Source organism: Oncorhynchus mykiss, chromosome 3, assembly GCF_013265735.2.
Source record: "Oncorhynchus mykiss isolate Arlee chromosome 3, USDA_OmykA_1.1, whole genome shotgun sequence".
Lineage (NCBI taxonomy): Eukaryota > Metazoa > Chordata > Actinopteri > Salmoniformes > Salmonidae > Oncorhynchus > Oncorhynchus mykiss.
In genome coordinates, this window is record NC_048567.1 from 75,867,653 (window position 1) to 75,887,064 (window position 19,412).

The window sequence follows — 19,412 nt, forward strand, 5'->3', positions numbered from 1 at the left end:
AGAGGTCATGAGGAGATAGGACAAGTTTGATAGCAAGACACGCTGAGAAGATTAGAACTTTTAAAGTTCCTTACGTTAAAGCCCTTTGGTCCAGGTGTTCCCATGGTTCCTGCAGGACCTCTGGTTCCAATAGATCCTGCTGGTCCTGGGCGGCCATCTTCTCCTGCTGGGCCCTTCAGACAGAGGACACAAGCACAACACTTACCTCTGGCTGTTCATTCAGTGTTACGACATCTGACGCCAATGGTCAAACCTCGAAAAGAGGTATTGTCCACTCACTGATCGTCTGAAAAATAGACCTGTCGCTCTAAAGCTTGTTGGTATATCAGTGAAATAATTGATTTAAGAACACTTGTTGGAGCTGTGGCAATCGCTGAGTGCATTAGCTTCTTCTCTGCAGTTTAAAAAAAAGTTGTATTAACTTGGATGTGTGTAAAGACTCTTTTTTTCCACCTATGGTCAACCTTACCAGTGGTCCTGGCTTGCCCTCTGCTCCCTGGACTCCTGGGGTACCAGTCAGACCCTATAAAACAACATGCAAGGTTATGAGCTTCAGAAACAAAGATCCACAATATGTGGTACACCAAGACAGATTCCAATCAGCATCGTTTTTTTTTTTATAGATATAACTCTGGGACATAAGTTAACGAAGGAAACTTGGAAATCTAGATGATGTCTTCACATTACCCTTGCGCCTGGGAGGCCTGGTTCGCCAGTGCGCCCTGGATCGCCTCCTGAACCTTTAGGCCCAGATATGCCAGATGGTCCACGATCTCCTTGAGCACCCTTCAGGAGAAACAGTATGGTGAGTTAGGTTTGGGCTTGGGGCTCCAGTCCGTAGAATCCGGTCTAATGACCACATGGTTTAGCTGTGATAGATGTCTGATCATCTGTCTGTACCTTAGGTCCAGGTAATCCATCAGCACCGGGAAAACCTCGGTTACCAGGTGACCCCTGTAATACACATGCCCATCAATAAATGAAACGAAGACACATTGAATATACAGGTACCAAGATTACAATCTATGAAACAATATACATTTGTCTGCACAGGGTTGAGGACATATTCATGGTGAATTAACTGAGGTAAATGAGAATGGAGGGCTGAAATTAATCGTGAGAAGTCTGAATTTACAGTCACTGACCTAAATCCTTATAATCTAGATGTGTTCAGTAGTAGAGAGGCCAACGGTAGACTCACCCTCTCACCAACAGGACCCAGTGGTCCTAATGAACCAGAGTCACCACGATTTCCTCTTTTTCCCTCCTCACCCTGGGGCCCAATCACTCCTTGGGAACCAGGGGGACCCTAGGAATCAAAACAAACTTTATTTAAAATGTGTTTAACTTTATCTCAATAAACTTGACATTCAACCATCTTAATACAGTTTGTACCAGGTATGACAGTGTTTCTCTTTCATCCAATGTGGAATAAGGTACATTTAGACAACCAAGTATTGTAATATATTACAATCACTGTATATAAAGTAATCTGTGAAAGGTCACATTAATTGGGCTTACAGGTTCTCCTTTGGGTCCGCCCTCTCCTTTGTATCCAGGAACACCAACATCTCCCTGAAACAAAGACGTGAGATGCATCAGTATATCACAAGTCACATTTTATTATAGATAATGCATCATAAAAATGAAAAACAAAATCCCCATCCCCTTGTCAAACAGTCAACACAACTATTTTGCAGTAAAAGTACATTGCTTAGAAGACGCTCTGGGCCATTTCCTCTGTGCTTTGGTAAAGGCCAAAGTAACACAGCACGATGTTTATGTCTAGAGCATGCATGTCATAACATTGATAGTGTATTTATACATGTATAAGGAACATGAATGTCTGGACCTCGCAAGAGTAGAAAAAAAAAACTTTTATCCAAAGTGAAAAGACACCACATTACCAGTTGACCTTTGATCCCAGGCTGTCCAGTACTTCCCTGAGGTCCGGGTGGACCGTGGGGACCGAGGTGACCCCCGGGACCCTGCACACCCATGGTACCCTACAAAACAACAGGAGCATCTCTAAATACACACAAATCTTGATCATATATATCTTTATAAACTCTATTGGTATACTATGCGAAATTACAATTACAGTTGTTTAACTTCAAATTATTTTCTTGGTAATTAGGAGTACTAGATTAATGATAATATACACACCACTGGACCCTTAGTACCTGGGCCACCGTCAGTTCCTGAAGGACCCTAGAAATAGCAAATGTTTCATATTAATAAAATCTTAAGTGCATTACCAAAATCCATTGTGCGTATAAGGATGTTAAAGGCCCAGTGCAGTCAAAAACGTGATTCCCTGTGTGTGTGTGTGTGTGTATAGATATACATATATATATATATATATATATATATATATATATATATATATATATATATATATATATATATATATATATATATATACATATTACCACACTATGAGGTTGGGATTATACTGTGAATGTGTGAAAATTATGACAATGCCCTTTTAGAGTGACAGCTGTTTGAAAAGACCTCCGCAAATGTCAGCCTGTTTTTATGGGATGGAGTTTTGGTCTGCCTGGTGACATCATTAGGAAATGGACCAATATGAAAGAGAGTTCCAAACCTCTCTGCCAATAACAGCTAGTTTTCAGTTTTCCCCTCCCCACTCAGACCAGACAGTCTTAGCAAAATTGAGAAAGTACTCATTGCTAAGAAGCTATTTTTGTTTCTTTTTGACAATATTAAGTGAAAACAATTAGAGTACAGTATTTAATTGTTACCCAGAAATGATTTGTTATTGAGATCAAGGTGGCTGCATTGGACCTTAAATAAATAGAGTAGGTGTTAGAAATAAGAGCCGTACTTGTAGGCCAATTGCCCCTGCCCTGCCTTGGTGTCCTGTCTCACCCCTCTGGCCCTGTTGCCCCTCGGGGCCCCGCACTCCTGTGGCACCCGGTTGGCCCTGGAGAAGAGAAACCGAAATCCTCAATGAGTCAATTTTTGATCTACATAGCCCTGCATAAACTTATTAGCTAGCAATATCTGTTGCTAGGCTACATATATAACATGATGTATACAACATTATATATACAAACTCTGAAGTCTCAATTCGTATCGTATAGATTTGAATATGGATTAAATACTTAATGTTCTACTTGACAGTCTACTTGCCTTCATTCCTGGAATTCCTGGATATCCTGGGGGACCATTGATACCTAATGGACCCTGCAAGCATAAAACCAGAAAAGTTCATTTATTCATTGCTGAAAAGCTTTAATATGCTAGTAGCAACTCCAGTGTGTTGAGTAATATGCTAGTAGCAACTCCAGTGTGTTGAGTCATATGCTAGTAGCAACTCCAGTGTGTTGAGTAATATGACAGTAGCAACTCCAGTGTGTTGAGTAATATGCTAGTAGCAACTCCAGTGTGTTGAGTAATATGCTAGTAGCAACTCCAGTGTGTTGAGTAATATGCTAGTAGCAACTCCAGTGTGTTGAGTCATATGCTAGTAGCAACTCCAGTGTGTTGAGTAATATGACAGTAGCAACTCCAGTGTGTTGAGTAATATGCTAGTAGCAACTCCAGTGTGTTGAGTAATATGCTAGTAGCAACTCCAGTGTGCTGAGTCATATGCTAGTAGCAACTCTAGTATGTTGAGTAATATGCTAGTAGCAACTCCAGTGTGTTGAGTCATATGCTAGTAGCAACTCTAGTATGTTGAGTCATATGCTAGTAGCAACTCTAGTGTGTTGAGTAATATGACAGTAGCAACTCCAGTGTGTTGAGTAATATGCTAGTAGCAACTCCAGTGTGTTGAGTCATATGCTAGTAGCAACTCCAGTGTGTTGAGTAATATGACAGTAGCAACTCTAGTGTGTTGAGTAATATGCTAGTAGCAACTCCAGTGTGTTGAGTAATATGATAGTAGCAACTCCAGTGTGTTGAGTAATATGACAGTAGCAACTCCAGTGTGTTGAGTCATATGCTAGTAGCAACTCCAGTGTGTTGAGTAATATGATAGTAGCAACTCCAGTGTGTTGAGTCATATGCTAGTAGCAACTCTAGTATGTTGAGTAATATGATAGTAGCAACTCCAGTGTGTTGAGTAATATGACAGTAGCAACTCCAGTGTGTTGAGTCATATGCTAGTAGCAACTCCAGTGTGTTGAGTCATATGCTAGTAGCAACTCCAGTGTGTTGAGTAATATGACAGTAGCAACTCCAGTGTGTTGAGTAATATGACAGTAGCAACTCCAGTGTGTTGAGTCATATGATAGTAGCAACTCCAGTGTGTTGAGTAATATGACAGTAGCAACTCCAGTGTGTTGAGTAATATGACAGTAGCAACTCCAGTGTGTTGAGTCATATGATAGTAGCAACTCTAGTATGTTGAGTAATATGCTAGTAGCAACTCCAGTGTGTTGAGTCATATGCTAGTAGCAACTCCAGTGTGTTGAGTAATATGACAGTAGCAACTCCAGTGTGTTGAGTAATATGACAGTAGCAACTCCAGTGTGTTGAGTTATTCTATGAATTTCATAAACAGTTGATAATGAGATACGTCTACTTGTCTTACCATCGGACCTGGTTTGCCAATGTTCCCAGGAGGACCTTTCATACCCTACCGTAAAAAACAAACAATTGATTGGATTCAAATAGAAATACAATCGTCAGTTCTTGTAAAAACATACATCGGAAATGTGTAATGTGTACGTTTGGCAAAGACTGTACATGGCCACAAAAAATATATTTGAAATAATAATTGAGCACTCTAGGTGAATATAAGCTTGTTATGTGGAGGTATTAAGTGTATACCTTTCATTGTGTACTGTATATAAAAAGCAGCAATACATCTGAGAATGCTATTATTGGCTGTGTGGAATAATGCACTTTATTAAAAGTGTTCTCATTCTTACCGGTATTCCATTAGCTCCTAAGCGGCCTCTCTCCCCAGGCATGCCTCTAGGGCCCTAAAAAGCCATAAGTCATGATTGCTTTTACAGTGGCAGAACAATAAACATATAAATGTAAGAAAAAAGTGACCATTCGAGTAAAAGTTTTAATTGGCCGTGAGTTGACGCACTAGGACGAGGCCTTTCTACAGTCCTGCAAATAGGTCCAACTGCTGCTCCTGAGCAACCATGAAGCAACACCATTAGGCTTCATGTCTTATTAATTAAATAAGCTTCTACGAAAAGGAAAAAAATCTTTGAAACATTTGTTGTATTTGTTTTATTTTGATAATTTATTAATTAATCTATGCCTGTTAGTTATGCATATTGCATTGTTCATTTTAGACAGCTGAAAGATATGAAGGTAATCTATCAGTACAGCTTTTCTTCATGAACTGTATCCACATACTGGCTTCCTCTGCTTGTCTCTTTTCATTCTACTGCATTAGACTGTGAAGGATCTGTACTGGTCAAAGCCAACACCAGGTTAGACTGTGAAGGATCTGTACTGGTCAAAGCCAACACCGGGTTAGACTGTGAAGGATCTGTACTGGTCAAAGCCAACACCGGGTTAGACTGTGAAGGATCTGTACTGGTCAAAGCCAACACCGGGTTAGACTGTGAAGGATCTGTACTGGTCAAAGCCAACACCAGGTTAGAGTGTGAAGAATCTGTACGGGTCAAAGCCAACACCGGGTTAGACTATGAAGGATCTGTACTGGTCAAAGCCAACACCAGGTTAGACTGTGAAGGATCTGTACTGGTCAAAGCCAACACCGGGTTAGACTGTGAAGGATCTGTACTGGTCAAAGCCAACACCAGGTTAGACTGTGAAGATTCTGTACTGGTCAAAGCCAACACCAGGTTAGACTGTGAAGGATCTGTACTGGTCAAAGCCAACACCAGGTTAGACTGTGAAGAATCTGTTGTACTGGTCAAAGCCAACACCAGGTTAGACTGTGAAGAATCTGTTGTACTGGTCAAAGCCAACACCGGGTTAGACTGTGAAGATTCTGTTGTACTGGTCAAAGCCAACACCAGGTTAGACTGTGAAGATTCTGTTGTACTGGTCAAAGCCAACACCAGGTTAGACTGTGAAGATTCTGTTGTACTGGTCAAAGCCAACACCAGGTTAGACTGTGAAGATTCTGTTGTACTGGTCAAAAGCCAACACCGGGTTAGACTATGAAGGATTTGTACTGGTCAAAGCCAACACCAGGTTAGACTGTGAAGATTCTGTTGTACTGGTCAAAAGCCAACACCGGGTTAGACTATGAAGGATTTGTACTGGTCAAAGCCAACACCAGGTTAGACTGTGAAGATTCTGTTGTACTGGTCAAAAGCCAACACCGGGTTAGACTATGAAGGATCTGTACTGGTCAAAGCCAACACCAGGTATGCATCCACCATTTTCCTTTCACCTATCTTATTTTTTTGATTGGTGCAGAAGTTGAGAAATCTTCTAATGATCAAATAGCAAATTGCTATCAGCGTAACAGTCGCTCTATTTATGTCAGTGGTCTTTGCTTTAAATTGATATCAACATTACAGTCACTCTATTTATGTCAGTGGTCTTTGCTTTAAATTGATATCAACATTACAGTCACTCTATTTATGTCAGTGGCCTTTGCTTTAAATTTATATCAACATTACAGTCACTCTATTTATGTCAGTGGTCTTTGCTTTAAATTGATATCAACATTACAGTCACTCTATTTATGTCAGTGGTCTTTGCTTTAAATTGATATCAACATTACAGTCACTCTATTTATGTCAGTGGCCTTTGCTTTAAATTGCTATCAGCGTAACAGTCACTCTATTTATGTCAGTGGTCTTTGCTTTAAATTGATATCAACATTACAGTCACTCTATTTATGTCAGTGGCCTTTGCTTTAAATTGCTATCAGCGTAACAGTCGCTCTATTTATGTCAGTGGTCTTTGCTTTAAATTGATATCAACATTACAGTCACTCTATTTATGTCAGTGGTCTTTGCTTTAAATTGATATCAACATTACAGTCACTCTATTTATGTCAGTGGTCTTTGCTTTAAATTGATATCAACATTACAGTCACTCTATTTATGTCAGTGGTCTTTGCTTTAAATTGATATCAACATTACAGTCACTCTATTTATGTCAGTGGTCTTTGCTTTAAATTGATATCAACATTACAGTCACTCTATTTATGTCAGTGGTCTTTGCTTTAAATTGATATCAACATTACAGTCACTCTATTTATGTCAGTGGTCTTTGCTTTAAATTGATATCAACATTACAGTCACTCTATTTATGTCAGTGGTCTTTGCTTTAAATTGATATCAACATTACAGTCACTCTATTTATGTCAGTGGTCTTTGCTTTAAATTGATATCAACATTACAGTCACTCTATTCATGTCAGTGGTCTTTGCTTTAAATTGATATCAACATTACAGTCACTCTATTTATGTCAGTGGTCTTTGCTTTAAATTGATATCAACATTACAGTCACTCTATTTATGTCAGTGGTCTTTGCTTTAAATTGATATCAACATTACAGTCACTCTATTTATGTCAGTGGTCTTTGCTTTAAATTGATATCAACATTACAGTCACTCTATTTATGTCAGTGGTCTTTGCTTTAAATTGATATCAACATTACAGTCACTCTATTTATGTCAGTGGTCTTTGCTTTAAATTGATATCAACATTACAGTCACTCTATTTATGTCAGTGGTCTTTGCTTTAAATTGATATCAACATTACAGTCACTCTATTTATGTCAGTGGTCTTTGCTTTAAATTGATATCAACATTACAGTCACTCTATTTATGTCAGTGGTCTTTGCTTTAAATTGATATCAACATTACAGTCACTCTATTTATGTCAGTGGTCTTTGCTTTAAATTGATATCAACATTACAGTCACTCTATTTATGTCAGTGGTCTTTGCTTTAAATTGATATCAACATTACAGTCACTCTATTTATGTCAGTGGTCTTTGCTTTAAATTGGTATCAACCTTACAGTCACTCTATTTATCTTAGTGTTCTCTGCCATGATTTGCATTTTGTCAGAGACAGCACAAGTGGTTAGTACACAATACTGTATATTTAAAATATGTTACTTACCATAGGGCCAGGTGTGCCAATCGGACCAGTGGGGCCTAATGCACCCTAAGAGATCGATGACAGAAACATTGCATTCATTAATACATGCTTAGCAACACTCTACAGCACGTGCCCAAACTCATTACACGGAGGGATGAGATTCGACAGTTCTTCGCTCCACCCTTGTACTTGATTGATGAATTAAGACACAGACACACGCCTACACATGATAACACACACACACACACACACACACACACACACACACACACACACACACACACACACACACACACACACACACACACACGTATGGATTTTGAGTTGTAGATGTGGTAGTAGAGTAGAGACCTGAGGTAACATTTATTTTATTTTTTTTCAGTTAAGAACACATTCTTATTTTCAATGACGGCCTAGGAACAGTGGGTCAACTGCCTGTTCAGGGGCAGAACCTGAGAACCTGTACCTTGTCAGCTCAGGGGTTTGAACTTGCAACCTTCCGGTTACTAGTCCAATGCTCTAACCACTAGGCTACCCTGCCGCCTCATGTGTTGTGAAGGTCTTCATTTAAAGAAGAAAACAATAAACCTGCAGACACTCAGCCCTTCTGTGGAATGAGTTTTGACACCCTGATCTACAGGAATGCATCGTTATACGTATCATATATTATATATTATCTGTATGAAACTGATGTATCATGACTAGAAATAACTATGGGGTCTACGTGAATCATGAAACCAGTTAGTTATAACATGATATCTATATGAATATCACTGTCAGTTATAAAACCACTTCGTTATAACATAATATCTATATGAATATCACTGTCAGTTATAAAACCACTTCGTTATAACATAATATCTATATGAATATCACTGTCAGTTATAAAACCACTTAGTTATAACATAATATCTATATGAATATCACTGTCAGTTATAAAACCACTTAGTTATAACATAATATCTATATGAATATCACTGTCAGTTATAAAACCACTTAGTTATAACATAATATCTATATGAATATCACTGTCAGTTATAAAACCACTTAGTTATAACATAATATCTATATGAATATCACTGTCAGTTATAAAACCACTTAGTTATAACATAATATATATATGAATATCACTGTCAGTTATAAAACCACTTAGTTATAACATAATATCTATATGAATATCACTGTCAGTTATAAAACCACTTAGTTATAACATAATATCTATATGAATATCACTGTCAGTTATAAAACCACTTAGTTATAACATAATATCTATATGAATATCACTGTCAGTTATAAAACCACTTAGTTATAACATAATATATATATGAATATCACTGTCAGTTATAAAACCACTTAGTTATAACATAATATATATATGAATATCACTGTCAGTTATAAAACCACTTAGTTATAACATAATATCTATATGAATATCACTGTAATTTATAAAACCAGTTAGTTATAACATAATATATATATGAATATCACTGTCAGTTATAAAACCAGTTAATTATAACATAATATGTAGATTGTCTACCTTGGATCCGACACTTCCAGTTTCTCCTCTTAAACCCATTGGACCTGAGTGACCCTGAAAGATGGAATGTGTATTTCTCCATTAATAATAACAATAATAATAATAATAATAATAATAGATTTCATTTGTATAGTGCTTTTAATTACAGCGTTAGCTCAAAGCTCTAAATAGGCAAAAATATATATATATTGAATGGGGTTATACTTACTCTATGGCCTTTCAATCCCGGAGGCCCTGGTGTCCCTGGAAATCCTCTAGCTCCCTGAAATACATTACATGGTATTTGAGTACAGCATTGCAGTCATTTTAGTAATAATTTCAAGCATAACACTTCTATTGATATATAACTTACTGCTGATCCAGGGAATCCCATCTCTCCTGAATTTCCAGGTTTCCCTGCTTCTCCCTAGGATGACATCACAAGAGATGAGTAGCATTTACTAAGTATAAAGGGTGACGTTTCTTACACATCGTGGGGGAGTAAGGTTAGCATGCCTTCAATCTAGAATGTTCATGTCTTTTGAGATTGTTTCTGTTGGGAAGGTTATTGTGACACAGAGCATCTGGAATGCAGTCCATCTTGGAATGCAGTCCATGGAATGCAGTCCATAGAAATGCAGTCCATCTTGGAATGCAGTCCATAGAAATGCAATCCATCTTTGAATGCAGTCGATGGAATGGCGCCAGTACTTCTGGTGAACAGAGATGAGAGTTTACTCACGTCTTCACCCGGCTTTCCTGGTGGCCCTTCAGGTCCCCTTTGTCCAGATTGACCCTACAACAGAAGATTATGATAAGACATTATAATGCATTATAATGCATTAGAAATAATATATTATATCTGTCAGCTTAATGTCAAGTGTTACCAGGAGATTAAATGGTCAACATAAACAGTTGCACATATTGTATAGTCTGTCACTTTTGTGTTGTTTGTTTTCAAGAAGATGGATGTGCCAACATGACACAAGGTGCTATTCTTTATAGACACATAGTTGAGAATGGTCGCAATAAACAGGGGACACTGGACCAGGAACATAACATATGACAAGGAGAAGGTTGTCATACCATGTGACCTGGATCACCAACTTCCCCATGGGGTCCTTGCGGTCCAGAATGGCCCTGAGAGAGAGAGAGAGAGAGAGAGAGAAAGAGGGAGAGAGAGAGAGAACAAAGAGAGTGAACGGCTTGCTCCAAATATAATTGTTTGAAATAATTGTTTTCAGTCGTTGTTTTTAACTTACAGGGTTTCCATTTGGCCCAGGAGGTCCTCTTGCTCCTGCCTCTCCCTAAAACACAGGTTGCATAATTGTACACAGAATCATAAACGTTATGAGCCCACTTACACCCATAGTTCAACAAATTCAAAACATCATCACCACAAAAGCTAAATTATCCAAGCCATAGTAAATAAATATGGCACAAGAAACTTGTGTGACCCAAGATGGTTCCACTGCACCCTTCTTACCCTAGTTCCTGGCATCATGGCCATTTGGCCGGCTGATTTCTCATCCCCAAATCCTCCTGCCATCTGAGCTCCCAGTCCCTGGGGAAACAGAACAGTGATTTACAGTATTGGATATTCAACCTGAAACTCAGAGGACTTCTCCTCTCCTGTCCTGTGTGTTATTAAATCTTCAGGGATCCTGTGGTTCTGTGTTGCAGCCACAGCGCCTGAAAAACCTGCCTTGAGTAGTACTGGAAACATATAGAAGACCAGGAGTGTCCAGTCTGCAGGAGGATCTCCTCAATGCCTTTCCCAGCAGTGAACCTTACCCTGAAGAGGCTGTGTGAGGGCTTCCTACAGAAGAGGAGCCCTAGAGATGCTGCTGGGTTCCAGAGGCTCTGCACTCGACACAAAGAGAAACTCAAGCTCTTCTGTCCGGAGGATCAACAGCCTGTCTGTTTAGTGTGTCGGGATTCAAGAACACACACAGGACACAAGTTCTGTCCCATATTTGAAATTGTCCAGGATCACAAAGAAAGAGTAAAGGTTGAACTGGAGCTCTTGAAGGAGAAGCTGGGTCTTTTTACTGAATCCAAACTAACCTGTCATCAAACAGCAAGGTACATTAAGACGATTTTACACAAATGCAGATCAGGATAGAGTTTGATGATCTTCGGAAAATTCTGCGAGATGAAGAGGAGGCCAGGATACGTACTCTAAGGTAGGAATAGAAGGAGAAGATTTGGATGGTAAATGAGAAGACTGAAGAGATTACCAAAGTTATCTCGAGTCTTTCAGATCAGAGCCGTAGAGGAGTGTCTAAAGGGTGACTATATCCCCTTCCAGGAGAGATACAAGGACATTCTATACAAGGCCAGATCCCAGTCCACAGTAGCGGATCCACAACTGCACTCAGGAGCACTAATAAACATGGGCAAACACCTATAGACCTCCACAAGTCTGGTTCATCCTTGGGAGCAATTTCCAAATGCCCGAAGGTACCACATTCATCTGTACAAACAATAGTACGCAAGTATAAACAGCATGGGACCATGCAGCCATCATACCGCTCAGGAAGGAGACGCGTTCTGTCTGCTAGAGATGAACGTACTTTGGTGCGAAAAGTGCAAATCAATCCCAGAACAACAGCAAAGGACCTTATGAAGATGCTGGAGCGAACGGGTACAAAAGTATCTATATCTTCAGTAAAACGAGTCATATATCATCATAACCTGAAAGGCCACTCAGCAAGGACGAAGCCACTGCTCCAAAACTGCCTTAAAAAATCCAGACTACGGTTTGCATCTGCACATAGGAACAAAGATCGTACGTTTTGGAGAAATGTCCTCTGGTCTCATGAAACATAATAGAACAGTTTGGCCATAATGACCATTGTTGTGTTTGGAGGAAAATAGGGGAGGATTGCAATCCGAAGAAAACCATCCCAACCGTGAAGCACGGGGGTGGCAGCATCATGTTGTGGGGGTGCTTTTCTGCAGGAGGGATTGGTGCACTTCACAAAATAGATGGCTTCATGGGGAAGGAAAATGATGTGGATATATTGAGGCAACATCTCAAGACATCAGTCAGGGAAGAATACACTACATGATGGTAACGCTTAACAATAACGTTGCCTTTAGAAAGGGTTTATACTTATTGACAGTCAATTAAACATTTATAGACATGTTATACACTTGAGATGATACATGCTTATGAGGGGTGGGTATTGTGGTACATACTCCTGGTGGACCCTGGTTTCCTGCAGGCCCTGGTTCTCCTGGGTTTCCAGGCACACCAGGCTCTCCGTCGTATCCTGCTTGTCCACGCAGCCCCTTTAGATAGATAATGTCATGTTAATATAAGCAACTCATAAGAAGTAAATACTGTGTCATTCATTAAGTGCCAAATCGTAAACTTGTTACTGTGTAAACTTCTCCCCCCCCCCTCAACTCTTGTATTGATATCAGTGACCCCTGAGATCTCCATTTATGTTTAGTAGCATAATGTGTAGACAGTCATATTGTCTTGTGTTCTAAAGCAGGTTTTCTAGTTGATACGCAATAACAGTGGAGGATGAAAGTAGACACAATGAGAAAACAAAAAATTAATCATGAGAGGTACACCGAGGACATATTATGTCATAAATCATAAAGAGTAATGATGTTCTGCTAAATCTATGTCCTCAATTGGATCAGCATTCCAATGAGAGGGACATGTTCATTCATCATTTAGGTTTTTGTTGTGAACTGAATTGAAATGAAATACATACGTTTGCGGAATGGGTCTTTTGGGAGTGCATTCCAATGATAATGTAATGTCATTGAAACTGAAAATAAATGGTGTGTTGATTGTTTGTTTGTTTTTATCCCAGTGTTTTTCACCAAAGAGAAAAATCTCCACACAGTGCACAGTATATCATTGTTTGTCTACTGTCTTTAACAGGTCATGTACTGTTGATTATCTTTGAAGATACTGTATTCTATTTGAGCATAACAATGAAAGCCATTTAAAAAAAAAATCAATATAATTATTTTATGTCCATAATCACATACATTAGTTGCTTCTCTGAAATACCCTGATTCAATAGAGACTGAGTAGTACGTAAATTGTCATGTCTCAGCTTGGTTGTCCTGGAGTGGAAATGACACCATTAAGGCTGTGTTATACCTGCCATTATATAATGACTAAATATTCCTTTAGCATATTTTCCAAATCAAGCTACATCACATTGGGTTTTTATAAGACAAGCTCTGTGTGGACTGCACAGTTGGGGCCACATCGATCACTTCTGAGGGGGTGTCACAGAAAAGAGTTGGGTGATCATACTATTTAGGTCCAGAAAAAGGAATGATTAAGGATTTGCTATTTGGCAAAGATCCAACTTGTATTGAAACTCACTATTTTTGGTTGTTGTCAACGTGTCAATGTAAATAAGTATACAGTACAGGACTCCAGCGTAGCTACAACGTGTCAATGTAAATAAGTATACAGTACAGGACTCCAGCGTAGCTACAACGTGTCAATGTAAATAAGTATACAGTACAGGACTCCAGCGTAGCTACAACGTGTCAATGTAAATAAGTATACAGTACAGGACTCCAGCGTAGCTACAACGTGATATGTTTGCTCTACATGCATCCTAGAGGTGTGTGTGTTTCCACAAGTCATGTTTGGAACGTACAGGTCTTCCTTTCTGGCCTCGGTCCCCTCTGAATCCTGGAGATCCGGGAGGCCCCTGTTGTTGAACAAAAAGAACGGATGGGAAAAGCCACACTAATGTCCATTCATTAATCACATGATGGCATCATTACTGATATGGAGGAAAGTCATTATTGATGCTCTGTCAAGTACAGGTAGGTAACTGTGTTGTAGGTAACTGTGCTCTTCTGCCATCTAGAGTTGACTGAAAGAGTCTTACAAAATCCACACCACAAGTGAGAAACAACTGGTAAAAAATGTAAGCCTTAAAGCTGTATTTTGGTGAATCTCGACAAAGCACTATATCACAAACTCAGTGTATAATAGATTCTGAAAACAAAGTGATCTATAAGCTTACCATAGGCCCAGGACGACCTCTGATCCCAGTCACCTGTGGTACATCTCCAGGTTCTCCTTTCTGACCCTAAAAACCAAGAGCAAGATTGCAGATGTTGCTTCACCGTTAAAATCAAGTTAGTAAAAATATATTTTAAAGATGTTTGATAATCACAAGGAGATCCTAAAGCTTACCCTGTAGACTCTGCCAACATCTGAAAATGACAGAACAGACATAAACAAATAATTATCTTACAAAAGCCTGTAGTCTACAGTGTCATGAGTGTCACGAGTGTCATGAGTGTCATGAGTGTCATCAGTGTCATCTGTGCCATGAGTGTCATCAGTGTCATGAGTGTCATCAGTGTCATCAGTGTCATGAGTGTCATCAGTGTCATCTATGCCATGAGTGTCATCAGTCTCATGAGTGTCACCAGTGTCACCAGTGTCATAAGTGTCATCAGTGTCATGAGTGTCACCAGTGTCATGAGTGTCACCAGTGTCATGAGTGTCATGAGTGTCATCAGTGTCATCTGTGCCATGAGTGTCATCAGTGTCATGAGTGTCATGAGTGTCATCAGTGTCATGAGTGTCATCAGTGTCATCTATGCCATGAGTGTCATCAGTCTCATGAGTGTCACCAGTGTCACCAGTGTCATAAGTGTCATCAGTGTCATGAGTGTCACCAGTGTCATGAGTGTCATGAGTGTCATCAGTGTCATCTGTGCCATGAGTGTCATCAGTGTCATGAGTGTCATGAGTGTCATGAGTGTCATCAGTGTCATGAGTGTCATCAGTGTCATCTATGCCATGAGTGTCATGAGTGTCATCAGTCTCATGAGTGTCACCAGTGTCATCAGTGTCATCAGTGTCACCAGTGTCATGAGTGTCACCAGTGTCATGAGTGTCATCAGTGTCATCTGTGCCATGAGTGTCATCAGTGTCATGAGTGTCACCAGTGTCACTAATGTCATGAGTGTCATCAGTGTCATCAGTGTCATGAGTGTCATCAGTGTCATGAGTGTCATCAGTGTCATCAGTCTCATGAGTGTCACCAGTGTCATGAGTGTCACCAGTGTCACCAGTGTCACCAGTGTCATAAGTGTCATCAGTGTCATGAGTGTCATCAATGTCATCAGTGTCACCAGTGTCATCTGTGTATTAGTGTAGTAGTAGTTACACATTCAAACACAGTTCATACTGGGTTCTCTCATAAAAAATGTGTGTCTTTGCTCACCGGGTCTGCCATTGCCACTGGTGTCTGTGCTGCCCTCGCTCTGGCAGATGGGACAGCACTCGCCCTCGGGGATGATCACTTTCTCACAGTTGGAGAGCTCATCGCACTGGATCTCGTCGCACAGGACGGCGCCGTTGTCGCACACGCAGATCCGACATGGCTCCGGTTTCCAAATGTCTCGGTTGGTGTACACCTGGCCATCAACCGTGCAGCCCAAGTCATCTCCTGTGGAGGGTGGAACAGACAGGAAAGGTTAGACAGAAAAGGTCAGACAGGAAAGGTCAGACAGGGAAAGGTCAGACACGGAAGGTCAGACAGGGAAAGGACAGACAGGAAAGGTCACACAGGGAAAGGTCGCACAGGGAAAGGTCAGACAGGGAAAGGACAGACAGGAACGGTCAGACAGGAAAAGTCAAACAGGAAAGGTCAGACTGGGAAAGGACAGACAGGAAAGGTCAGACAGGGAAAGGTCAGACAGGAAATGTCAAACAGGAAAGATCATGCAGGAAAGGTCAGATAGGAAAGGTCAGAGAAGGAAGGGTCAGACAGTAGAGGTCAGACCGGAACGGTCAGACAGGAAAAGTCAAACAGGAAAGGTCAGACTGGGAAAGGTCAGACAGGGAAAGGACAGACAGGAAAGATCAGACAGGAAAGGTCAGACAGGAAAGGTCAGACAGGAAAGGTCAGCAGGGAACATGAGCAACAGAAAGGAACTGTGATGGGTAGGAGCATATTAGAGAGATCTGCATTTCTGTGAATAAATTGATGAGAACAGGGACAGGAAGAAGTTGAACACAAAAAATTGGACCGCTGCTCTTAAAATTCACATTAAAGCTAATGTGGTGTCATTGTTCATTTGTACAATGTATTATCGCTCGATGCTACAATCATAGGCAGAAGGCAAAGAGGATGCCTAGTTCTGGGTTACTACATTAAGATAGACGTTACATGTTGAAAAATGCAATAAATGCCACAGTCCAGAACTGAGATAGATCAACATGAAGACACTAGTCATTGAAAGCGATGCACTGGTTAAATGTTATACTTCAGACTTTTTTAGTGGCTTGTGAACATGTTCTCATAGCTCTCTTCCTATTGGCTTCCTGTGTGGCTTCATGAGAGATTACATGTTTCCTCATTGGACATCGCAAAACCTTCTGCTTTCTTTACTGGCAGGCAGTATCACCAACAACAAAATTAACACAAACCCAATTGGACACTTTAAACACAGAAGAATAAATGCAGTGTTAGTGTAACAGAATCGTATTATTCTGTATCCTTAATCAACAACAGGTTGTTTAGAGGTAATGTGGAGCATATTTTTTCCATTAGGTACTGGATAACATCTCAGTTCAACTGCAGGTAGAAGAGGGTTCTGGAAAAGGTGACTGTCGGTTGTAGTAAAGTCTCCCCACTGTCAGACATGAGCTAACTTCCTCCAAAGGAATGACTTGAAAACCTGACTTACAGACTCACAAAAAAATGACCCAGCCACCAATGAAAAATGTCCCCGCATAGATCTACCAATAAAATACTAAACGTTTATTACACACACACAGAAAAGTAGTGGAAAAGGGATATTAAACAGTAATGGTGCTCTATAAAACACAAACCATCTTGAGTGCTTATGCGAATTTACAACAAAGTTTCATGGGTTTACCTGGTCTAACTACCCCACATGCAGGAGAGACTTGGCTATATCAAGAAAAGCTCCCACTTGTTTTTAAAACAATTTATGCACATTTGCACACACCTACTCATTGATTGTGATTAATATTTGTATCTACTTCATAATTTATTGAACTTCTACTCTACCAGGTTAGTAAGTTGACTGAGAAGAACACATTCTCATTCACAGAAACAACCTGATGGAGACTTGCTGGGGAAAGGAGAGCGGTTGAACTCTACTTTAGGGCATATTAGCATTTCTAGGTAGTCATGACAACTGACACACAAAACATAAACAAACATATGATTCGACTGAGTTGATGGAGAAAAGGTGACTTGTAGGTCCTTTACCTGTTCTCGTTATAAACACCAGGTGGCATCCCTGAGCTTTATAGGTAACCATTTGACAAGAACTAGCCTCAGACTGGTCAGAGTGCCAGAGGAACATATCTACCAGACCAACAGCTCTCACAAGACTCTACTTTATGTTTCCACCTATAACTTGAGTTCCTCAGTGTGCTGTGAGATCTGACTGGGAGGAAACAGACTGAGCCGTCGGCTATGTCATCACCTTGGCACTGTGGGGGTAACGGATCATTCTAGATTAGCTCATCTGCTAAATGAACCATCTGTTATCTCACTCTGCAACATATACAAAACGGCCACAGGAAGAGTTTAGCCTAAAACTGTCGACTTCCTAAGATGGATGCCGTAGACGATGACCAACATTTTATAAAATTATGACAAAGTTATGACAAAAACTATACACAACATTTATCCTGGAATACTTAGTTCACCATGATCTTATTCTGGGACGGCAGGGTAGCCTAGTGGTTAGAGTGTTTACCGGAAGGTTGCAAGTTCAAACCCCTGAGCTGACAAGGTAGAAATCTGTCGTTCTACCCTTGAACAAGCACTGTTCCTAGGCCGTCATTGAAAATAAGAATGGGTTCTTAACTGACTTGCCTAGTTAAATAAAGGTCAAATATAAAAAAAAATCTGAATATTAGAAGAAGATAAAGTGCATAAAAGTGTGTTGTCTACTCCAGGGGTTTCCAAACCCAGGTCGTTAACAGAGAGAACATTTTGCAGGTTTGAATATTATTTCCTGCAATTGTATGAATTTTGCCAAGAGGTGCTGTGAACATTTTGCTGACCCCCACAGTTTGGGAACCACTGGAATACTAAACAAAGAGAGGAGAGAACAGATAAGGGGAACCAAATACTCTTATTCTGGGAACTGGATCAAACTAGAGAGCCAGTGGGATGATGTAACTGATACCACCAATCATTTTTAATCATGCCTTAGCAAAACACAATGCGGACGGTATAGCCATCTCAAATTAAAGGAAACTACAGCCTTGGATAAGCTACAATATGGCTAAGTGATCCAATGTAATGGCTAATGTCTAATCTTATAATTGAGGGTACCATAATTCAAGGTATTTCGCCTGCCCTGATGAATGTCTGTGGTTATGAGTCATGCCGCCCACATCGGCCACACACACACACACACACACACACGCACGCACGCACACACGCACGCACGCACGCACGCATGCACGCACGCATGCATGCACACACACACACACACACACCCTACCTCCTTCATCACCCCCTTGGGAACACCCCCCCCACCCCTCCAACACCATCCCACAAAAGACACCCATCCCTGGGTCTCAGAAGGTTTCCCCCCTGTCAGAATTGATTCATAGAGCCTGCCCTGCATCATGTCTCGCGTGAGATAACGGAAAACGACCCTGTGATACTCAGCAGGGTTCGCTACTCCTTTTATCATCATTCTTTATCTCTGAACCTCTGTTTGTAACCAGCTGTGTTGTCTCCACACTAGTCTAGGCTCTTCAGACAGTAGACAGTAGGCAGTAGACAGTAGGCAGTAGACAGTAGACAGTAGGCAGTAGACAGTAGACAGTAGGCAGTAGACAGTAGACAGTAGACAGTAGACA

General features: G+C 40.3%; 1 protein-coding gene across 1 annotated transcript in view; it reads right to left on the reverse strand.

The window, feature by feature from the left end:
- LOC110520599 (collagen alpha-2(V) chain) overlaps window positions 1–19,412 on the reverse strand; it is a 64,960-nt gene that overhangs the window by 12,920 nt on the left and 32,628 nt on the right. The window contains exons 2-26 of the mRNA XM_036975225.1: window positions 15,778–16,002; window positions 14,736–14,755; window positions 14,563–14,628; window positions 14,188–14,241; window positions 12,746–12,838; window positions 11,028–11,105; window positions 10,804–10,848; window positions 10,628–10,681; window positions 10,284–10,337; window positions 9,915–9,968; window positions 9,771–9,824; window positions 9,563–9,616; window positions 8,047–8,091; window positions 4,902–4,955; window positions 4,562–4,606; window positions 3,157–3,210; window positions 2,849–2,947; window positions 2,167–2,211; window positions 1,908–2,006; window positions 1,522–1,575; window positions 1,202–1,309; window positions 901–954; window positions 688–786; window positions 470–523; window positions 75–173 (exon numbers count right to left, since the gene is read on the reverse strand). Coding sequence (XP_036831120.1) covers window positions 75–173; window positions 470–523; window positions 688–786; window positions 901–954; window positions 1,202–1,309; window positions 1,522–1,575; window positions 1,908–2,006; window positions 2,167–2,211; window positions 2,849–2,947; window positions 3,157–3,210; window positions 4,562–4,606; window positions 4,902–4,955; window positions 8,047–8,091; window positions 9,563–9,616; window positions 9,771–9,824; window positions 9,915–9,968; window positions 10,284–10,337; window positions 10,628–10,681; window positions 10,804–10,848; window positions 11,028–11,105; window positions 12,746–12,838; window positions 14,188–14,241; window positions 14,563–14,628; window positions 14,736–14,755; window positions 15,778–16,002 — 1,760 coding nt within the window. The remainder of the gene's footprint in view (window positions 1–74; window positions 174–469; window positions 524–687; window positions 787–900; window positions 955–1,201; window positions 1,310–1,521; window positions 1,576–1,907; window positions 2,007–2,166; window positions 2,212–2,848; window positions 2,948–3,156; window positions 3,211–4,561; window positions 4,607–4,901; window positions 4,956–8,046; window positions 8,092–9,562; window positions 9,617–9,770; window positions 9,825–9,914; window positions 9,969–10,283; window positions 10,338–10,627; window positions 10,682–10,803; window positions 10,849–11,027; window positions 11,106–12,745; window positions 12,839–14,187; window positions 14,242–14,562; window positions 14,629–14,735; window positions 14,756–15,777; window positions 16,003–19,412) is intronic.